Source organism: Lissotriton vulgaris, chromosome 9 (assembly GCF_964263255.1).
Source record: "Lissotriton vulgaris chromosome 9, aLisVul1.2, whole genome shotgun sequence".
NCBI classification, from domain to species: domain Eukaryota; kingdom Metazoa; phylum Chordata; class Amphibia; order Caudata; family Salamandridae; genus Lissotriton; species Lissotriton vulgaris.
The window spans coordinates 558,941,091-558,959,860 of record NC_141697.1 but is presented as its reverse complement, the minus strand read 5'-3'; the positions used below and the strand labels follow the sequence as shown (position 1 = coordinate 558,959,860).

Sequence of the window (18,770 nt, the reverse complement as noted above, 5' to 3'; positions counted from 1 at the left end):
TTCCAGCACTAGATTCATGGACCATTCCTACTCCTGTTCCAAGCTCAGCGGTGAAGCAAGATGCACAGGAAGAAGAGATTCAAGCTTTATGGTTGAAGAATTCTATCCTAGCAGTCTTTGAAAAGAAGGCGGGGAAAGTTTTATACTCTATAGTATTTTTGGTACATATAGGTTTTCGACTGGTGACCGACTTAAAGAAACTGACTATATAAAACTTTATAAATAAATAAACAAGTTGGTGAAAAAGATAATATTTAATATGGAAACTGTGCAAAGCATAATTCCTTTAGTTCAGAATAATCATTGTCTAGCAACTCTGAACCTAATTGATGCATATCTGCATGTGACAATAAAAGATCCTGTCAGAAATATGTGAGATGTGTGTGAAGAACCAGTATTGACCGTTACAAATGCTTCCCTTTGGGTTGAGATCATTCCCAGGATACTTCAAAAATATGGTAGCACGACTGATTGCTTTCTTTCATCTGCGGTAGTCATCAATATTCCCACATCTGGACAAATGTTCTTGCAGGAACGTTCACATCAGCAACTAAAGGAACCTTCACATCAGCAACTACTGCTGCAATGGAATAGACTAGAATTCTGTTAAACAGTTCCCAGTGCCATCTGCAACTATAGAAGAATCTCAAATATATTGGAGCAACATTCAAGACCTGTTTAGGGAGGGTGTCTCTTCCCAAACAAAGAGTAAACCAACTTCTAACCCTGCTGAGGCTGCCTTTGCAGAAGGAAGAAGAAACAACCTGCAATTGTATCGAGGTACAGTCCCAAATGGTGCCTGTGTGTTTAGGGTCCAGTAGGCGAGATTACATTCTATGCCATTACTATGGCACCACCCCAAATACAGTCCCCACCATAATACAATCTGGAACCACTTATTCGAGTAACTAAGGACAAAAGGAAAAGCTTAATTGGTGGCTAGTGTCAGACAATCTTTCCAGGGGAATTACATTTAAGACAGCTCTACTGTTGGCACCAATGGCAGATGCCAGTTCCATTGGATGGAGTTTAACTCTAGGGTAGTTGGCATATCAAGACGAGATAGGCTTGGACAGAGTTTCTGAGGACATTGAATTGGCGGGAGTTAATGGCAATAATCAGAGCTCTACTCCATTTGAAGTATCATCAGCTCCTTTCCAATAAGTTTCCTAGGATGGACAATTCAGTTGGCATAGTCTATATTAACCATCAATGTAGCACATACTCTCAATCCCTGAATGAGATAGCTTGTTCCTTAGGCTGTGGGCTTAGGAACATCAATTGTGGCACTGCACATTAAGGGAACAGGCACTGTGAGGTAGATCATTTCAGCAGGGTGGCTGCCGCATCTTAGAATCTGACTTTGTCAAAGACAATCTTCCTTCAGACATGCTCGAAATTTAGCACCCCTTAACAGATCTTTTTGCATCCAGGGCAAACTCTCTTGTTCTTCCGATTTTCTGCTCCAGATTCCCAGAACAGGGAGCTTGGAGTGTGGATGCTCTTCTTCTGAAACTGGCAAAATATTTGCTGTTTGCCTTCCTGCTCTTTCCAATGATTCGGAGGTTACTATTGAAGGCAGACAAGAAAAGTCACAAGTGGCGATAGTGGTACCTAACTGGCCTCGAAGGATGTGGTTCCCTCTACTCAAGGAGATGGTGGTACTTTCCCCTTTTATCATTCCTCACTCTCCCACTTAACTGAAGATCTCCAGCCCTCCTCTTTCTGTAAAATGCACCCCTGTTGGTATGGTGGTTGAGAGGTTATCCATTATGAGTCAAGAGTTTCCTTCCTCATTTGGTGGAACTAATTCAATCTCAAGAAAGCGATCTATTCTGAAGTCTTTTTCAAGATATTGAGCTATTTTTGACTTTTAGTTTTCAATCCATCATCAATCCTCTAATTCTTGCATTGTCTTTGCTATTCTTAGTGGTTGACTTCAACAAAAAATGTGCTTATCTACTTTGAAGCTGCAATGGTTTGATAATATGGCCTTTTGTGATGCAGATTATTTTATTCTTGAGCCCAAGCCATTAGAATCAAGAATGGCTATAAATTTGCCATTTCATCCCATGTATGTAATTATTCTGCTCCTCCGTAGGATCTTAATTGGTATTGAAGTCTTTACAATGTTTTCCTTTTGAACCTTTGGAGACTGCCGTTCTTAAATGTCTTTCTTACAAGGTTTGTTTTTTGGTGGCAATCACTTCTGCACCAAAATTGGATTAACTTTGTGCTCTTCTTTGTTGTCCTCTTTTTTTAAGATTTGTGGATGCTGCTGTTTTCTTAAGGACCTAGTTTTCTTTTCTTTCTAAAGTTCTGTTTAAGTTTCATTCTTCTCCATAGATTATTCTTTCATACTTCGGAAGAATCGAAATTGCTAAACTTCCAATACACTCAACAATTTCACTTCTTCAGGAGAAAGAGTTAAAGAAATTGTTGAGTTTATTGGATGTTAAACAAATTATACCTTCTTATCTTGACTGATCCAGTAGCGTCAGGAAAAACAGACTTTTTTTTGTTACTTTCGGCCTTTCTGGACCAGGTTAAAAAAAGCCTTTAAATGAAAATTAGGCCAGTGATTAAAAGGTATAATCGGATGGGCTTATTTAAATCATGGAGACACAATGTGTGGAAATGTCTAAGGCCACTCCCCTCACTCTGTGGCGGCATTTAGGGCCGAGGTGTAGGGAATTGCACTGGAAGAAATCTGTTGAGCTGGGACCTGGGCCTCCGACCGCAAATTTCTAAACATTAAAGACTTCAGAATGTGCAAGGATACAAAACTTTCAGTCTTGCAGCCAGGTATGATGTAGTTATTGTCATTAAACAGCAATTAAATGCACTGGGTGTTGCAGAATATTGCTGTTTATATCAATCAATCAATCATACAAATTTGTAAAGTGCGCTACTCACCCGCTAGGGTCTCAAGGCGCTGGGAGGGGAGGGGCAGCCTCTACTGATCGAACAACCAGGTCTTGAGTGGTTTCCTGAAGGAGGGGGGGTCCTGGGTCAGCCGTAGGTGGGTGGGGAGGGAGTTCCATGTCTTGGCCGCCAGGTAGGAGAAGGATCTTCCTCTGGCGGTGGTTCTGCAAATTCGTGGGACGGAGGTGAGGGCGAGGCTGGTCGAGCGTAGCTGGCGGGAGGGTGTGTAGAATGTGAGGCGGTTGTTGAGGTATTTGGGACCCATGTCGTGAAGAGCCTTGTGTGTGTGGGTGAGGAGTCTGAACGTGATCCTCTTGTTGACGGGGAGCCAGTGCAGGTCTCTCAGGTGGGCAGAGATGTGGCTGTGATGCGGGATGTCCAGGATGAGTCGTGCCGAGTCATTCTGTATGCGCTGGAGTCTTTTCTGGAGTTTGGCTGTGGTTCCAGCGTAGAGGGTTTTACCGTAGTCCAGACGGCTGGTGACGAGGGCCTGGGTGACCGTCTTCATGGTGTCGGTGGGGATCCATCGGAAGATCTTTCGGAGCCTGCGCAGGGTGTTGAAGCAGGATGACGAGACGGCGTTGACTTGTTTGGTCATCGTGAGGGAGGAGTCCAGGATGAAGCCCAGGTTGCGTGCGTGGTCCGTTGGCTTGGGGGCGGTGCCCAGGGCCGGGGGCCACCAGGAGTCGTCCCAGGCGGAGGGGGATGGTCCCAGGATGAGGACTTCCGTCTTGTCCGAGTTCAGTTTCAGACGTCTGAGCTTCATCCATTCCGCAACGTCTTTCATTCCTTCCTGGAGGCTGGTTCTGGCGGTGGTGGGGTCGTTGGTGAGGGAGAGGATCAGCTGGGTGTCGTCTGCTTCGGAGATGATGTTGAGGTTGTGTTGGCGTGCGATGGCTGCGAGAGGGCTCATGTAGATGTTGAAGAGGGTGGGGCTGAGCGAGGACCTTTGCGGAACGCCGCAGATGACTTCGGCGGTCGCAGATCGGAACGGAGGGGAGGCGGACTCTCTGGGTTCTACCGGCGAGGAACGAGATGATCCACTCCAAGGCCGATCCTTGGATACCGGTGTTGCTGAGGCGCTGTATCAGGGTGCGGTGGCATACAGTGTTGAAGGCAGCTGAGAGGTCCAGGAGGATGAGGGCAGCTGTTTCCCCGTTGTCGAGCAGGGACCCGACGTCGTCGGTAGCTGTGATGAATGCGGTCTCGGTGCTGTGGTTAGCTCGGAAACCGGACTGCGAGGGGTCGAGGGATCCGTTTGTCTCGAGGAAGGCGGAGAGTTGTTTGTTGACGGTCCTCTCGATGACTTTGGCAGGAAACGGGAGGAGCGAGATGGGTCGGAAGTTCTTGAGGTCCGTGGGGTCTGCGGTGGGTTTCTTCAGGAGGGCGCTCAGCTCGGCATGTTTCCAGCTCTCCGGGAAGGTGGCGGATGCGAAGGAGCTGTTAATGATGGCCCGGAGTTGGGGTGCGATGATGGAGTCGGCTTTGTTAAAGATGTGGTGTGGACAGGGGTCGGTTGGGGAGCCGGAGTGGATGGTGTTCATCATGCGGATGGTGTCTTCAGTGCTGAACAGGGTCCAGGTGAGGAGGGTGGTGGTGGGGGGCGTTGGTTCGGTGGTTGGGTGCATGGTCTGTGTGTCGAAGCTGTTGTGTATGTCGGCGATCTTGCGGTGGAAGAATGAGGCGAGTGATTCGCAGAGGTCTTGCGAGGGTGTGATGTCTTTGTTGCCGGTGCTGGGGTTGGAGAGCTCTTTAACGATGCTGAAGAGTTCCTTGCTATTGTGGGTGTTGTTGTCCAGACGTTCTCTGAATGTTGTCATTTTGGTGGTGCGGATCAGCTGGTGGTGTTTGCGGGTGGCGTTCTTGAGGGCTGTCATGTTTTCTGATGTCTGGTCTTGGCGCCAGGCTTTCTCGAGGGTGCAGCAGTTTTTCTTGGAGTTTTTGAGGTCGTTGGTGAACCATGCGGCTTTCTTGCTGCCGGGTCTGCTGGGGGGGTTCTTCAGTGGTGCGAGGTCGTCGGCGCACTCGGTAAGCCACTGTGTGAGGTTGCGAGCTGCTTCGTTGGGGTCCGTCGTTTTGGCGGGGGGGGTTCTGGCTGAGGGTGGTGGTGAGCTGGTTGGTGTTGATCTTGCTCCAGCTTCCGAGGGGAACCTGTTGCGGGTGGTGGTGGGTCGTGGTTCTCCTGAAGTTGAAGTGGACGCAGCTGTGATCTGTCCAATGTAGTCCAGTGGAGTGGCTGAAGGCGATGTGCTTGCTGGATGAGAAGAGGGGGTCAAGCGTGTGGCCGGCGTAGTGAATGGGGGTGTTCAGAGTCCGAGGTTGGCGAGGTTGTCCAGCAGGGTGGCGGTGTTGCTGTCATTGTTGTTCTCCAGGTGGAAGTTGAGGTCCCCTAGGAGGATGTAGTCTGAGGAGGTGAGGGCGTGCGGACTGACGAAGTCTGCGATGGCTTCGCTGAATTGTGTGCGTGGTCCCGGGGGTCTGTTGATGAGGGTGCCTCTGAGGGTGTGTACCTGGAAGTGAAGGTGCTCGGCGGCAGTGAGAGTGTCTTCGGAGTTGGTCGTGATGCGGATGGTGTTTCTGTGGACGATGGCGATGCCTCTTACGGTTTGGTTGACGCGGTCCCTCCGGGTGATCTTGTAGCCCTCCGGGATGGCTATGGAAATGTCCGGGGCTGAGGAGGCGTTCATCCAGGTTTCCGTGAGGAAGGCGACGTCTGGTGATGTTGTGTCGAGGAGGTTCCAGAATTCGACGGCGTGCCTGTGGACGGAGCGGGGGTTGAGCAGGATGCACTTGAGGTGATTGTTGCTGGAGCTTGACTTGGCGGGAGCGGTGCTGGTTCAGAGGCAGGAGAATTTGCAGGCTTGGCACGTGAAGGGTCCATGGGTGCGTTTCGGGGTGGTTTGGTAGCAGGCGGGGTTCCGGCCGGTGTTGAGTTTGTGGAGGGTGGAGGCGTTGTAAGTCCGTCGGGTGGGTTGGCATCGTCAAGGGCCAGGGGTCCTGGCGCTGGGCGTGGTCCCGGCGCAGACGGGCTTGCTTTGGTGTGGAAAATGTCACTTAGTAATGGCTTCAACAAAGACAAGGGACGTAGCGGTAAAAGCCCAATTACTTATTGGTAATCTTCATTATTCTTAATTCAACTTGTCCTTGTACCAGAAATTACGACCCGGTCGCCCTCGCAGGTCCAGGAATTTGACAGCTTTGGATTATGAGAAGTGCTATGGGAAGCTAACCTATTTAAAGCACCCAACTGATAAGCATTACCTGTTTTGTTCCTGTTCCATAAATTGTGACAATCCTCATTTAGCAAGGACGGGGACGAGCTCAGGGCTTTAAGTGGAGCTCAGGGTTTTAAGTGGGCCAGGTCTTGTCTGTGCTCAGCACCGGCAGTTCTAAAAAGCATGTGCTGAGGCAAGTCACTATCAGGCTCTCCACTTTTGCCCTCATCATCAGTATGAAAAAGAAATCTTAACTCTGCATGGGTCCCACCCTTCACTGCCTTTGATGTAACTTCGAAGAGATTCCGAGCAGTTCTTTCACGGTGTCATCATTTCAGAACTGAAGTATTTTCAATATTATATACAACGAAGGCATAGTTGTTGCTTATCGATCTTATGCAACTAACAAAGCCAATAGTCCTGGCTTGTTGTAGGTGTAATTCAATGGTCGAAGTGGGGAACAAAAAGTAGGGGAAAAGTGGCCGGAGAATTAGAGGGCGGGAATAACCCAAGGATTGGGTTCGTGGGCGGAGTCAAGAGATGTGGCCACAAATAGCAAATCATTCAAATTTTTTGAATTTGGTTCACATTTCACTACCCAGTTACAGCTTATTATGTGATTTAATTCAACCAATGAATACACGTTTAAGATTTAATATGAGTTATTGACATTAAAATACATTCACAAAGTGGTATACATTTATAATCACAGACTTTCCCAAATACACTTAAAAGTGGAATCACAAGCCATTTGTCTCCGAGCCATGGAGTTTCTGTCATCAGCACTCCTCGACCCATTTTCCACAAGAGCAGTTCAAACTTGAATGGAAAATATCCTAGTTTGCTGATGTTCTCTGTATAATTATAGTGCTGCAATATTTGTCACATAATGTACCATCTGCTGCATAATTTGATGATTTTAACTAATAAATTGTTTGTAGCTCAAACGCATCAAAAGTTACTAAAAAGTGTGACGTGTTTCTGCAAAGTGGACAGCCCTTTTCTAAGGTTGACCGATCACCTTTCTCACAGTTGCATTTGTATGTTCACTGGTACTAATAAGGCAAAATCTTGGCAGCGACTGTTAGCATTTGTAAAAATGTAAAAATTAAAACATATCAGAAAATATATCGCATTACGCTGCAGCCTTTTTTTTCCTACATAATTTAGTCAACACTGCTGCATAATTTTGTCCTCCATTGCTCCATAATTCCAGTGGCCCCAAAGCAGGCAGCACATGTTAAAAGTGCTTGTGCATGAAGCAGAAAGACCATGAAGTTTGTGAACTTATGGGGTCATTAGGATCGCGGACGGACTTGCGTCCGTCCGCGACCCCAGAGCAGGAGGGAACCTCCGCATGGCATGCGGAGTTCCCTCCTGTGCAATTAGGATGTGACCGCAAGGGTGGCGGTCACATCCTCTACTTTTAACATTTGGCGGGTGGAGCTTCAAGCTGCACCCGCAGCAATGTTTAAAAATGCACGCATTGCATTTGTTGTAGAAAGTGGCAGGCACCGCGCGGTGCCTGCCGCTTACTGCATACAAATGCAGGGGGGTACCATAGGTACCCCCCATGTGCACCCCCCAACCCCCTTCACCTAGGGGGCCCGCAACGGGCCCCCGCAGTGAAGTGACACATGCTTTTCCACGGCGGAAAAGCCACCGCGGAAAAGCATGCTTCCATGCACATCCTAATCTGGCTGACTGTGTCTGAGAGACACCGTCACCATATTAGTGCTTTTCCGCCGTGGTTGTAAGCCAACCGCGGAGGAAAAGCTGCGGACGGAAAGCAGGACCCACCAGCCATCCTAATGTGGCGGTGGGTCTTGGTGGGTCCGCAGAGGATTTTCCGCATCCTCCAGGCCGGCGGTGGCTTCCGCTGGCCCGGAGGATGCGGAAAATCCTCCATCCTAATCAGGACCCAAAGTTTGGTGTGCGTGCAAATCCTGCACTGCCGACCCCTGGTGAGTTGCAGCTACTACTGCTAAAACAAGGCCAATGGAGGTACCAATGGGTGAGGTGGACTAGCATCAAGGGCAGGGCTGGCTTTAGTGCTGGGGGCACCCTGTGCAACAATGTTTGTTGGTGCCCCCCAAAGACCACCTACACCACGGATTCCTTCACTACTACCCTTTAACAGTGCCCCTCAAGTCTCCATAGCCACACTCATTCAGATGCATTTATTTGGATTTACAGTGTCACTGATACCAGGTTAGGGTGTCAGAGCACTTTACATCACACACATCAAGCAGAGACAATCAATCACATGTGTGTAAATCCCAGTATAGGAAATGTTACATAAGACACAGGACTACAAGGTGTAGGAGTCACAGGATAACCATACTTGTAGCAGTATAGGTTAATAGTTATTTGGTGTCGAGAAACGCCAACTCTGAATTTAGAACATAATACCATGGTTGGGGGTTCTCTTTATTAACCAAAATTGATTTATACCCAAATGAACCCTTTTTGCAACAATAAGATAATCAAAGACTGGGGGAAAAACTGAACACTCTAATTTATACCCTGCAGTTTGCATGCAGTTCTTAGATGATATTAGTTAACATCTCACTGTTCTATGTTAGGATTTGGACTTATAAACTGCAAGTAACAAAAGGATCTCTCTGACAAAAGCAGTTCCTCACGGACCTATTTACATTATTTGCACCCTGTGGTCTGCATGGTACATGTGCTTTGCAGCATGCCTATTAACCCTATGAACTACATTTCCACAAGTCAAAACTTCCACTTGACAAAACTCCATCTCTCTCTAGGAAGAACATTAATAACTGGAGTTGTCATGTCACACATTGCACCAGTCGCATCGCCCTGCTCATGGATCCTATGACCTCTGTGACAGAGTCACTGTCGCTCTAGGGTGTGCTGCTTCGTAGGCTTGCCCGCAAGACTGGAGGTGAACTTCAGCATGGATTGCGGTGGTCAGGACTTCAAGGTTAACCCACACTTGCCACCGCTAGGGTCCTGCTGCTGGTGCTAAGACACCAGAGCTTCTAAGGTCTAGCAGGGTCTTCTAAAGTCGATCATGGGAATGTGCTCCCTCAGGAGATTGGTCTGAGGTACTTGTCATGAAGGCTGAACCTGGTTCTCCAGTTCTAAATTCAGCAGCTCTGACCATAGTGCGACATCCACTCCCCCACTGCACACCATACTGCCACACTGAGAGAAACTCGCACTACCTTCAACTACAACCCAATTGAGCCCCGCTATAAACACCTGGATGCCACTCAATTCAAATGCACTAGACAAGAGTAATATGCTGCCTAAATAAACAAATAAAAAGTAACATCATCCTGGAAAAAGCAAACACTGGAATGAAAATGTATGTAAAGCATGAGAAATGTAAGCAGGAAAAACATGGTTTTCTTAAGGCTTTTACACTTATTATTCAAAAAGCAATGAGTTTTTGTGCCTGAAAAGTGAAGGCCGTTATTTCAGAAGGGGACAGTTTCAATGTCCATTGCTTATATCATTACAAAACATAACCAATATGGTTTTAAAACACCACATTCCTGAACACAGAACCGCAGCAAACAATTAGTTTTCCAATCCACCCATCAATCAAGCATTACAGTACATCCAGGAATGGTGCACTTCGCCACCCGGGGAAAACAATGTTGAAGATGAGGAGAAATGAAGAGGAGAAAACAAAAGTAGCGCTTCACTGGCAAACTCTGTAAAGTGGTCCTAATGTGTTTGGTTGTAAATAAAATCAATCCGGCCACTTAGCGACCACTGATGCTTTATTTCGTTATTGTTCACATTTTTAAACTTGTATTTTTCCCTGTCCCAAGGCTGCACTGTGGAATAGAAAAATGTCCGGAAAAGATGACATATTTAGCAAACGTGTTTTTCATTTTTAGATCCATATCACAAATGAAAAAATAAACGAGAGGAAAGAGGGAATATTAACAGTTTCTTGAAGTTACAATTTTCAGTAATTGAGGGGGGGTAGCTCCCAGTGCAGAGCAGAAGTGGACACTGCCCTTGTCTTCTGTGGGCCAGTAGGAAAAGACAGAGTCCTTTTCCCTCTCTGCCCACCTGCCCGTCCCGAACAGCCACAAACACCAAGCCTTATCTGTAGGCCTTATCTGGTTGTGCCTTACTGGAACGCATGTTTAAGATTAGAAAGTAGGGGAACGGAAGCTATTGAATTGCGGAAGTAGGAGCACGCCGTGCCTGTAGTGTTTTCCGACGCGGGGTAGCGGTGCAGTCTACCCGCGTCAGAGATGTTACGCTAGCACTGGTGCGTGTCGTCACACGCCAGCTATAAATAAAGGGGCGTGGCCCGGGGGAAGTCAGTCGGGACCACGCAGCAATTAGGGTAAGGTGTCCCGAGTGGTTATTGCGGCCGCAGCGCTGGCAACACGTGCCCGAGCTGCGCCTCTACACTGGTGACGAAACTACTGCATGCAGTGCAGGTCAATGAGCCTAATTTAGTGTGATCAGTGAGCCTTTGATCACCCACGAAGTGCAACCTGGTCCATGCTGGCTTGCTGTGTGCCCCCAGGCGAGTCTACTGTGTCCAAGGCAAGCCCTGCTGCCCCCGAGAGTGCCTGGATGAAAAGGAGGCCCTTCTTGCACACCCGGTGGAGCCCACGCATGAGTGTGCCCCAGCATACTGTTGAAGGGAGGAAACTACGGTGAGGCCTAGGACATACAGGCCACAGGAGAGGACCCTGACGGCATCATCGCCTTCGGCCAGGCGGCTGATAGTGTGCCCAGGAGGTAAGCAGTGCATGTGCCGCGAGGTGCGACTGGGTCTGCACCAAGATGGCGTCGATCCTCACCATTGAGCCCTTTGTGGTGGGCGGGGCACCCTCATCCCTTGTCCCACGATGGAAAGACTGGACCGATCTCCTCCAGATCTACTTTGAAGGGGCAGGCATTGCCCGGGACAGGCGCAGAGCCCTACTCCTCCACCTCGGAGGCAAAGATATCCAGCGCATCTACAAAACCCTGGGAGAAGCCACACCCAAAACATATGTCACGCTTCTCAACGCCCTAAATGCGCACTTTGAGCCGATGGTGAACAGGGACTACAAAAGTCTCATTTTTCGCAGGCCAAGCAAGAAGCGGAGGAATCGTTAGACGCGTTCCACAGGCGCTTAAAAGAACTGGCCAGCATGTGCAGATTCCGCGACGAACAGGAAGAAATCCGAGGTCAGATAATACAAGGGTGCTACTCGTCCAAACTCAGAGTAAACATTCTTTAGGAGGATGGCAAGCCTCTAGCGGACATCCTCACCCTAGGCCGGTCAAAGGAACTGTCGCAAGCCAGAGCATCCCAAACAGAAGCGGCCCTCCACTGACCCATCAAGACGGAACAAGTCAACGTGGTGGAAAAGGCGAACGTGGTGAGACCCAAAGCGCGCCGAAACGCAGGGAGCAGACAGCAAGACAAGAAGAGGGATTGCGGTTACTGCGGAGGCACACCCCATCGCCTGCAAGACTACCCAGCGAGAGGGAAAATGTGCAGTGCGTGCGGGTGGATGAACCACTTCGCGGCAGTATGCCGCTCCGCAAAATCACGGAAGGAAGCAGCACAAACAATAGCTGAAGAGCGAGACAGGGAGGACATGGATGACGATGAGGGAGACTACCCGGTCCACTATGTGTTCGCAGTTGATCAGTCACGACGACTTCCAAGGTGCAGAATTAAGATCCACCATCAGGAGGTGAGAGCCACTATTGACACTGGAGCCTCGATTGAACTAATGGCTGCCAATGTATACAATCAACTAAGTCCACGCCCACCACTACGAAAGGCAAGGATCAGGGTATTTGCGTACAGCCAGAAGACACCAATCCCGCTCCTGGGATGCTTCAAGACTGAACTGCAAAACCAGGACCTCAAGATCCCCACCACAGTGTACGTGACCAAGGAAGGAAGCGGTATGCTGATAAGTGGACAATCAACAGAAGAACTGAGGCTAATATCATTTGCCATGGCGGTACAAGAGGAAGAACTAGAGGCCATCATGGAGGAGTTAGAAGACGTCTTCAAAGGTATTGGATGCCTGAAAGGGAAAGAAGTCTCTCTCCATATCGACCCGTCAGTCCAACCGGTGGCGCTGAGGCACAGGCGCATTGTGTTCCACCTGCGAAAGAAGGTTGAAGAAGAGCTGGAGGCACTGGAAAAGCAAGGGATTATCAAAAAGGTCAGCGGGCCCACCCCGTGGGTGTCACCGATCATAGTGGCACGGAAACCTAAACAGCTGGGGCAAGTCCGCATCTGCGTGGACATGCCCTCCCAAACACCGCAGTGAAATGAGAACGTCACCTAACCCCCACCGTCGACAACATATTGGGAGAAGAGAAACGGCGCAAGGTGGTTCTCAAAGATGGACCTCGGGTCCGGCTATCACCAACAACTACCACTACACTCGGACTCCCAATACATCACCACCTTCTCTACGCACGTCGGTCTCAGGAGAAACCGACGCCTCAATTTTGGGCTCTCGAGTGCTGCAGAGGTATTTCAAAACACCATCTGTGAAGTCCTCAGCGGGCTACCATGGGTCTTAAACGTACGCGACTACCTACTCATCTACGTGTCGTCGATAGAAGATCACCATCGTAGACTTTGTGGAGTTCTCCAGAGGATCAAAGAATCAGGACTGACCCTACACAGAGAAAAGTGCCAATTTTTAAAGAACAAGATCAGTTTTTTTGGCTACACATTCTCGGACCAAGGAGTGGCCCCAGACCCCGACAAGGTGCGAGACGTACAAGAATCCCCGGCACCATCTAACATCTCGGAAATAGGAAGTTTCCTGGGAATGGTGAACTTTTGCGGACCTTTTGTCCCAGATTTGTCCAACCTCGCAAAGCCCCTCAGGGAACTGACGAAATCCTCCACCACATGGCAGTGGGGCCCGAACATAAGAAATCCTTCAAGGATACTAAAGCGGCCTTGTCGGCAGACACAACACGGTCAAACTTCGACCGGACCTGATCCACCAACGTCGCTGTGGACGCCAGCCCATATGGGATCGGAGTCGTGCTCACACAGTTGCAAGGGAATGGAGAGTGGGTCCTCATAGCATACGCGAGCCACTCCCTGACAGGCACAGAACAGAGATACTCGCAAATAGAAGCGATCGCCATCCACTGGGCCTGTCAACCACAAACCCCTTATCCTCCTGTTTCAAGGGTCAGCGTCTAAACCTCCACCGAGGATTGAAAAATGGATCCTTCAACTGCAGGGATATGACTATTGAGTGGAATACAAACCGGGCTCGTCCAAGCTAGCGAACTACCTCTCGAGGCATCCCAGAGCGGCCACCAAAGCGGAAGAAGAGGATGCCGAAGACATTGAAGAATATGTCCGACTTGTATCGGAAAGATCCTGACCACTGCCTATGAGTCTCGAGACCATTGTAAAAGCCACCCGGAGTGATGAATGCCTGCAACTGGTCATAAGTACAGTCCAATCGAATGACTGGCGCCCCATTCAGTCCACCATGACCAGACGGACGACGCAAGCAAAGACCGTCCTGGAGTCAATTGTGCAGGTCAAGGATGAACTTTCAGTCGACAGCAGTGGTTTTCTGCTCCGAGGCCCGCGACTGGTGATCCCGTCCAGTCTGGCTCAACAAGCAGTAGACCTCGCACACCGGGGACATCAAGGCATGGTAAAGACCAAGAGCCGGTGAGAGCCAAGGTGTGGTTCCCAGGGATGGACCCACTGGTTGAACAAACAGTCAGAACATGCTCATGGTGCCAAGCATCGGACCAACCAGATCGCCCTCACCCCGTCATCACGGAAGAAAACCCCCCAACGACCATGGGAGTGCGTGAGTGTAGACATTGGACACCTCCCAGATGGACGCTATGCACAGGTGATCATCGATGACTACACAAAGTACCCTGAAGTTGAGATTGTGGGAAGTCAGACAGCCACGGAGGTCGTTACCAAATTTGAGAAGACCATTGCTACCCACGGAATATTCGAAGTGGTGAAGACAGACAACGGTCCACCCTTCCATGGACAAGAGTTTGCAGACTATCTCAAGGCCTGGGGAATTCAGCACCGGAAAGTGACCCCGCGCTGGCCTCAAGCAAATAGGAAAGTAGCGAGGTTCATGCGTACTCTCAACAAAGTAATACGCATCGCGCATGCAGATGGATCACCGCTAGAGAGGGCCATATACAGTTTCCTGAGAGAATACCGTTTGACGCCCCATCTCACAACCGAGGCAGCTCCGGGACCGGCAAGCATGGGCTGAGTAGTGCGAGACACCATCCTGCATCACCCAAGCTGAACCCCATCTCAGATTGACGCAGGAAAGACCCTAGCCAACAGGACCAGCTCCAATGACCAGTCCAGTGCCAACCGACGGGCCCGGATGTCTGTTATTCAAGTAAGAGACAGAGTTTATCTTAAGGACAGATACCCAGGAGCAAGTTCTGGCTTCCATGCGAACATAGGCCCTGGACAGTCATCCGCAGAACCGGGACCATGATAACAGCCACAAGAGAAACGGAGGCAGTCAAACGCAACATCTCTTTCTTCAAGAAGGTGCACGCCGGAACTCCAGACCTGGAAGTGTCAGAAAACCTGGATGCCAGACCACATCAACCGGCGGTGGAGGGAAGGCCCAGATGGTGGTCACGGGACGACCCCCACTGAAGATGAGAACCGATCAGACCAAGGCACACCTTCACTGCCGGGAGCACCAGTTGGAAGTCTGCCAAGTTCCCCTGCGAGATCCCCAGAGAGCTAAGCCTCACAGGGAAAGACCCCATCATTGCCATCATCACGGGGAGAGCATTCCAGATACGGCCTGAGAAGAAACCCAGCTCCATCCTACCAGCTGGCCGACTTCATGGTGTGACGAACCTGGGACTGGAATTCTAGTGACTGGTAACAGATCTACATGATCACTGTTTGTTTGTTGTTTATTAAAGGTTAGAAGGGATGTAGTGTTCTCCGACGCAGGGTTGCGGTGCAGTCTACCCGCGTCAGAGATGTTACGCTAGCGCTGGTACGTGTCGACACGCGCCAGCTATAAATAAAGGGGCGTGGCCCAGGGAAGTCAGTCGGTACCACGCAGCAATTAGAGCAGCGGTCTTCAATCTGTAGGGCGCGACCCCCAGGGGGGTCGTGGAGTCCTGGGAAGGGGGTTGCAGATTCTGCAGAGTGCAGTTCCTGGCATTGGGCTGATCGAGGGTGCTCACGGTGGAGGCCTAATTCACACAGAGGTGTGAAAAACATCAACGCCTCATTAACAAGTAAAAGGTCTTTTAAAGACCTGTCAAGTACTTGGGTGTGACTGTGTGTGTGTCCCTGAAGCTGTTACAGCCGGGCTCACATACACGAGCTGGGGGGAGCTGGGGGGAGCTCGGGGGGAGCTGGGGGGGGGGGGCTGGGGGAGTGGCTGTAGTGTAGCCCTTTGAGTTCAATGGATGTTGCGCACCTGGAGCTGTGGGTCCCGTGACATGTCCCCTGCCCCCAGCAGGGAGGCACAGAGATGCCCTCCCATGAGCAGGAAAGAAGAAGGAAGACGACGCAGGGAGATACAGATACACCCCCCCTCCCCGCCCCCATGAGAGAGGCACAGATAAGGTAGGTGGATGAATGATGGGTGGATGGATGGATGTAAGGCTGAAGGATGGATGGATGTGTGAAAAGGTGGGTGGATGAATGATGAGTGGATGGATGGATGAAAGGCTGAAGGATGGATGGATGTGTGAAAAGGTGGGTGGATGAATGATGAGTGGATGGATGGATGAAAGGCTGAAGGATGGATGGATGTGTGAAAAGGTGGGTGGATGAATGATTAGTGGATGGATGAATGATGGATGTATGGATGGAAGAATGAAAGGGTGGACGGATGAAGGATGGATGGATGAAAGGGTGGATGGATGAAAGGGTGGATGGATGAATGATGGATGGATGTGTAAAAAGATGGGTGGATGAATGAAGGGTGAACGGATGGATGAAAGGGTGGATTGACGGATGGAAGGATGAAAGGGTGGATGGATGAAGGATAGATTGGTGAAGGATAGATGTATGGATGGAAGAATGAAAGGGTGGACGGATGAAAGGATGGGTGGATGAAAGGATGGATGAATGATGGATGGATGGATGTGTAAAAAGATGGGTGGATGAATGATGGGTGAATGGATGGATGAAAGGGTGGATGGATGAAGGATGGATGTATGTATGGATGAAAGGGTGGATGGATGTATGGATAGATAAAAGGTTGCATGGATGAATCATGGATGGATGTGTGAAAAGGTGGGGGGATGAATGATGGGTGGATGGATGAAAGGGTGGATGGATGTATGAATGAAAGGGTGGATGGATGAAGGATGGATGTATGGATGGGAGGATGAAAGGGTGGACGGATGAAGGATGTATGGATGGATGTGTGAAAAGGTGGGGGATGAATGATGGGTAGATGGATGGATGAAAGGGTGGATGGATGAAAGGGTGGATGGATGGGAGGATGAAAGGGTAGATGGATGAAGGATGGATGTGAAGATGAAAGGGTGGATGGATGTATGAATGGATAAAAGGTTGCATGGATGAATGATGGATGGATATGTGAAAAGGTGGGTGGATGAATGATGGGTGGATGGAAGGAAGGGTGGATGGGTAAAGGATGGATGTATGGATGGAAGGATGAAAGGGTGGATGGATGAAGGAGTATGGATGGATGTGTGAAAAGGTGGGGGGATGAATGATGGGTAGATGGATGGATGAAAGGATGGATGGATGGATGAAAGGGTGGATGGATGGATGTGTGACAGTGTGGGTGGATGAATAATGGAGGGATGTGATGAGGTCTAACAGGCGCATTTATGGTTGTCAAAAGTTGATGATGAGGAGTACCAGTTTCTAGAAACTTTTGTCGGAAGGGGGTCCTTACGCCTAAAAAGGTTTTACAATGGGGTCTCGGCATCAAAAAGTTTGAAGACCTCTGAATTAGAGTAAGGTGTCCCAAGTGGTTATTGCGGCCGCAGCGTGGCAACACGTGCGCGAGCGGCACCTCCCCCACTACAGTGCCCTGACGATCCTGCCCACTTCGACCACTGGTGTAATTTACTTGCTGTACAATATACCTGGATGCAATGACAGAAGCAGCAAAACACCAGTGGGCGACACTATGCTAAGCACAGATTTTTAGCTTACCTTTTAAGCCACGCCCTAATTAAATCGGCTACACCGCTTTGAGAGACCCCGAAGTTTTTTCATCCCACTTAAAGACCTGGACGAGATGACAGTTACCCAGACAGCAAGACGGCGACTTTACAGCTTCACTGTAACTTTATCCTCTTTTAATTTGGAGCACTGGGTAAAGATTGGTTAACTAATGTCACTAACAAACATCTGAGGTCACAGACATTTTGTTGGTTTCACGAAGACTGCTAATGTCAGGTACAGATTGTTGTTCCGCCTCCGACTGAGGGTCTGAGAGTATAAATCTCAAGGACAGAATATCACTCTAGATATAAAGAATTGGCCTTAAAGTCAGTCTATTAATCTCACTAAGCATAGCTCTTAATATTAACGTGTTTGAATCGGGACTACATGTCCCAGAATGCCTGGCAAAAACATGGGAGAGCATTGGCTTATTCTAAAGGGAACCTTGAGAATTCACAGTATTGCTCCCATGGACAGCTACTGATCTCACCGGACAGCACAGCCCCCTCAATGGCAGACTACGGAATTAATTTCACCAACAGCGTAGTACAACTGTTGGTGGGAGGCTATTAGCGTCACTGCTAACTTAGTGGTGTAAAAAATACACAACGGATCGCTTTATTTCCTCTACCTGCGGGTCTCACCTTGAGGTTGGTCTGCACTCCCTCCTGCTCTTGCGCTTGGTACTGTCCAGTCACTAGCAAGCCCCGGTGAATTTCATCCTTCAAGCACCGGCGGCCCTGGGGCGCCAGGTTGAAGGAAATGCCGTTGCAGAACGGAAGAAGCACAGGCAGCAACAAAATCGCCACTTGAGCCATGGCGTGTTGCGCTCAATCTTGCAGTGAGTTTTCTTTCACCTGGCCACTCTCAACCGCCACCTGCTAACAGGACACGAACGTGGCATTGTTTCTATGGCTTCCGTAGCTTCACCCATCTTGCGTTTCAAGCCTCATTTTGGAAGCATGCTAACTCAGCCCAATGAATAGCACAGACAAATTCGCGAGCGAGGCTTGAAACGCAGCTAGTCTCTGTATCTACAATGCTTAGTTACCTTGCCTACCAAACCTACGGAGCTCCTCGAAGTCGTACTGGATAAAATTGTATTTGTACTCGAGCTAGAACTGCAGGTCATAGCCTCAAGATGGTGCGCGGGTTCAGAAGCGTAACTAAGGGAACCTCTCAGAAGCGTGACGTTTATAGCTAAACGCATGACGTATCATGACTCACTGACTGGAGTCCGCGTTTACAACATTTATAAATAGAACTCTTCCTTGCAGGCAGGGTAACTAAAATCGGCAAGCAACGATCATCGATCTGTTTATTCAGTAGGTTAAATAGAGCATTTAGCCTGTGCCATTAGAAATAAGAAATTTGGCACGTGTAAAGTCTAAGGCTCGTAATGCATTACAACGTATTGTTTGCAAATCAGATTTAACAACTGGGGAATTTCAAGTAGC

At 49.2% G+C, this 18,770-nt stretch overlaps 1 protein-coding gene across 2 annotated transcripts in view; it reads right to left on the bottom strand.

Moving 5' to 3' along the window:
* Positions 1–18,444, bottom strand: part of LOC147691790 (transmembrane emp24 domain-containing protein 10-like) — a 40,495-nt gene extending 22,051 nt beyond the window's left edge. The window contains exon 1 of one of the 2 annotated variants that reach the window (XR_015299963.1): positions 17,958–18,264. Coding sequence is in view for 1 of the 2 variants with exons in the window: in XM_086938081.1 (XP_086794207.1) it covers positions 17,958–18,131 (174 nt within the window). In the remaining variant the exon portion in view is untranslated. Of the gene's footprint in view, positions 1–17,957 lie in introns of both variants that reach the window. The other variant, XM_086938081.1, reaches the window with a different exon arrangement.
* Positions 18,445–18,770: the final 326 nt, after the last annotated feature.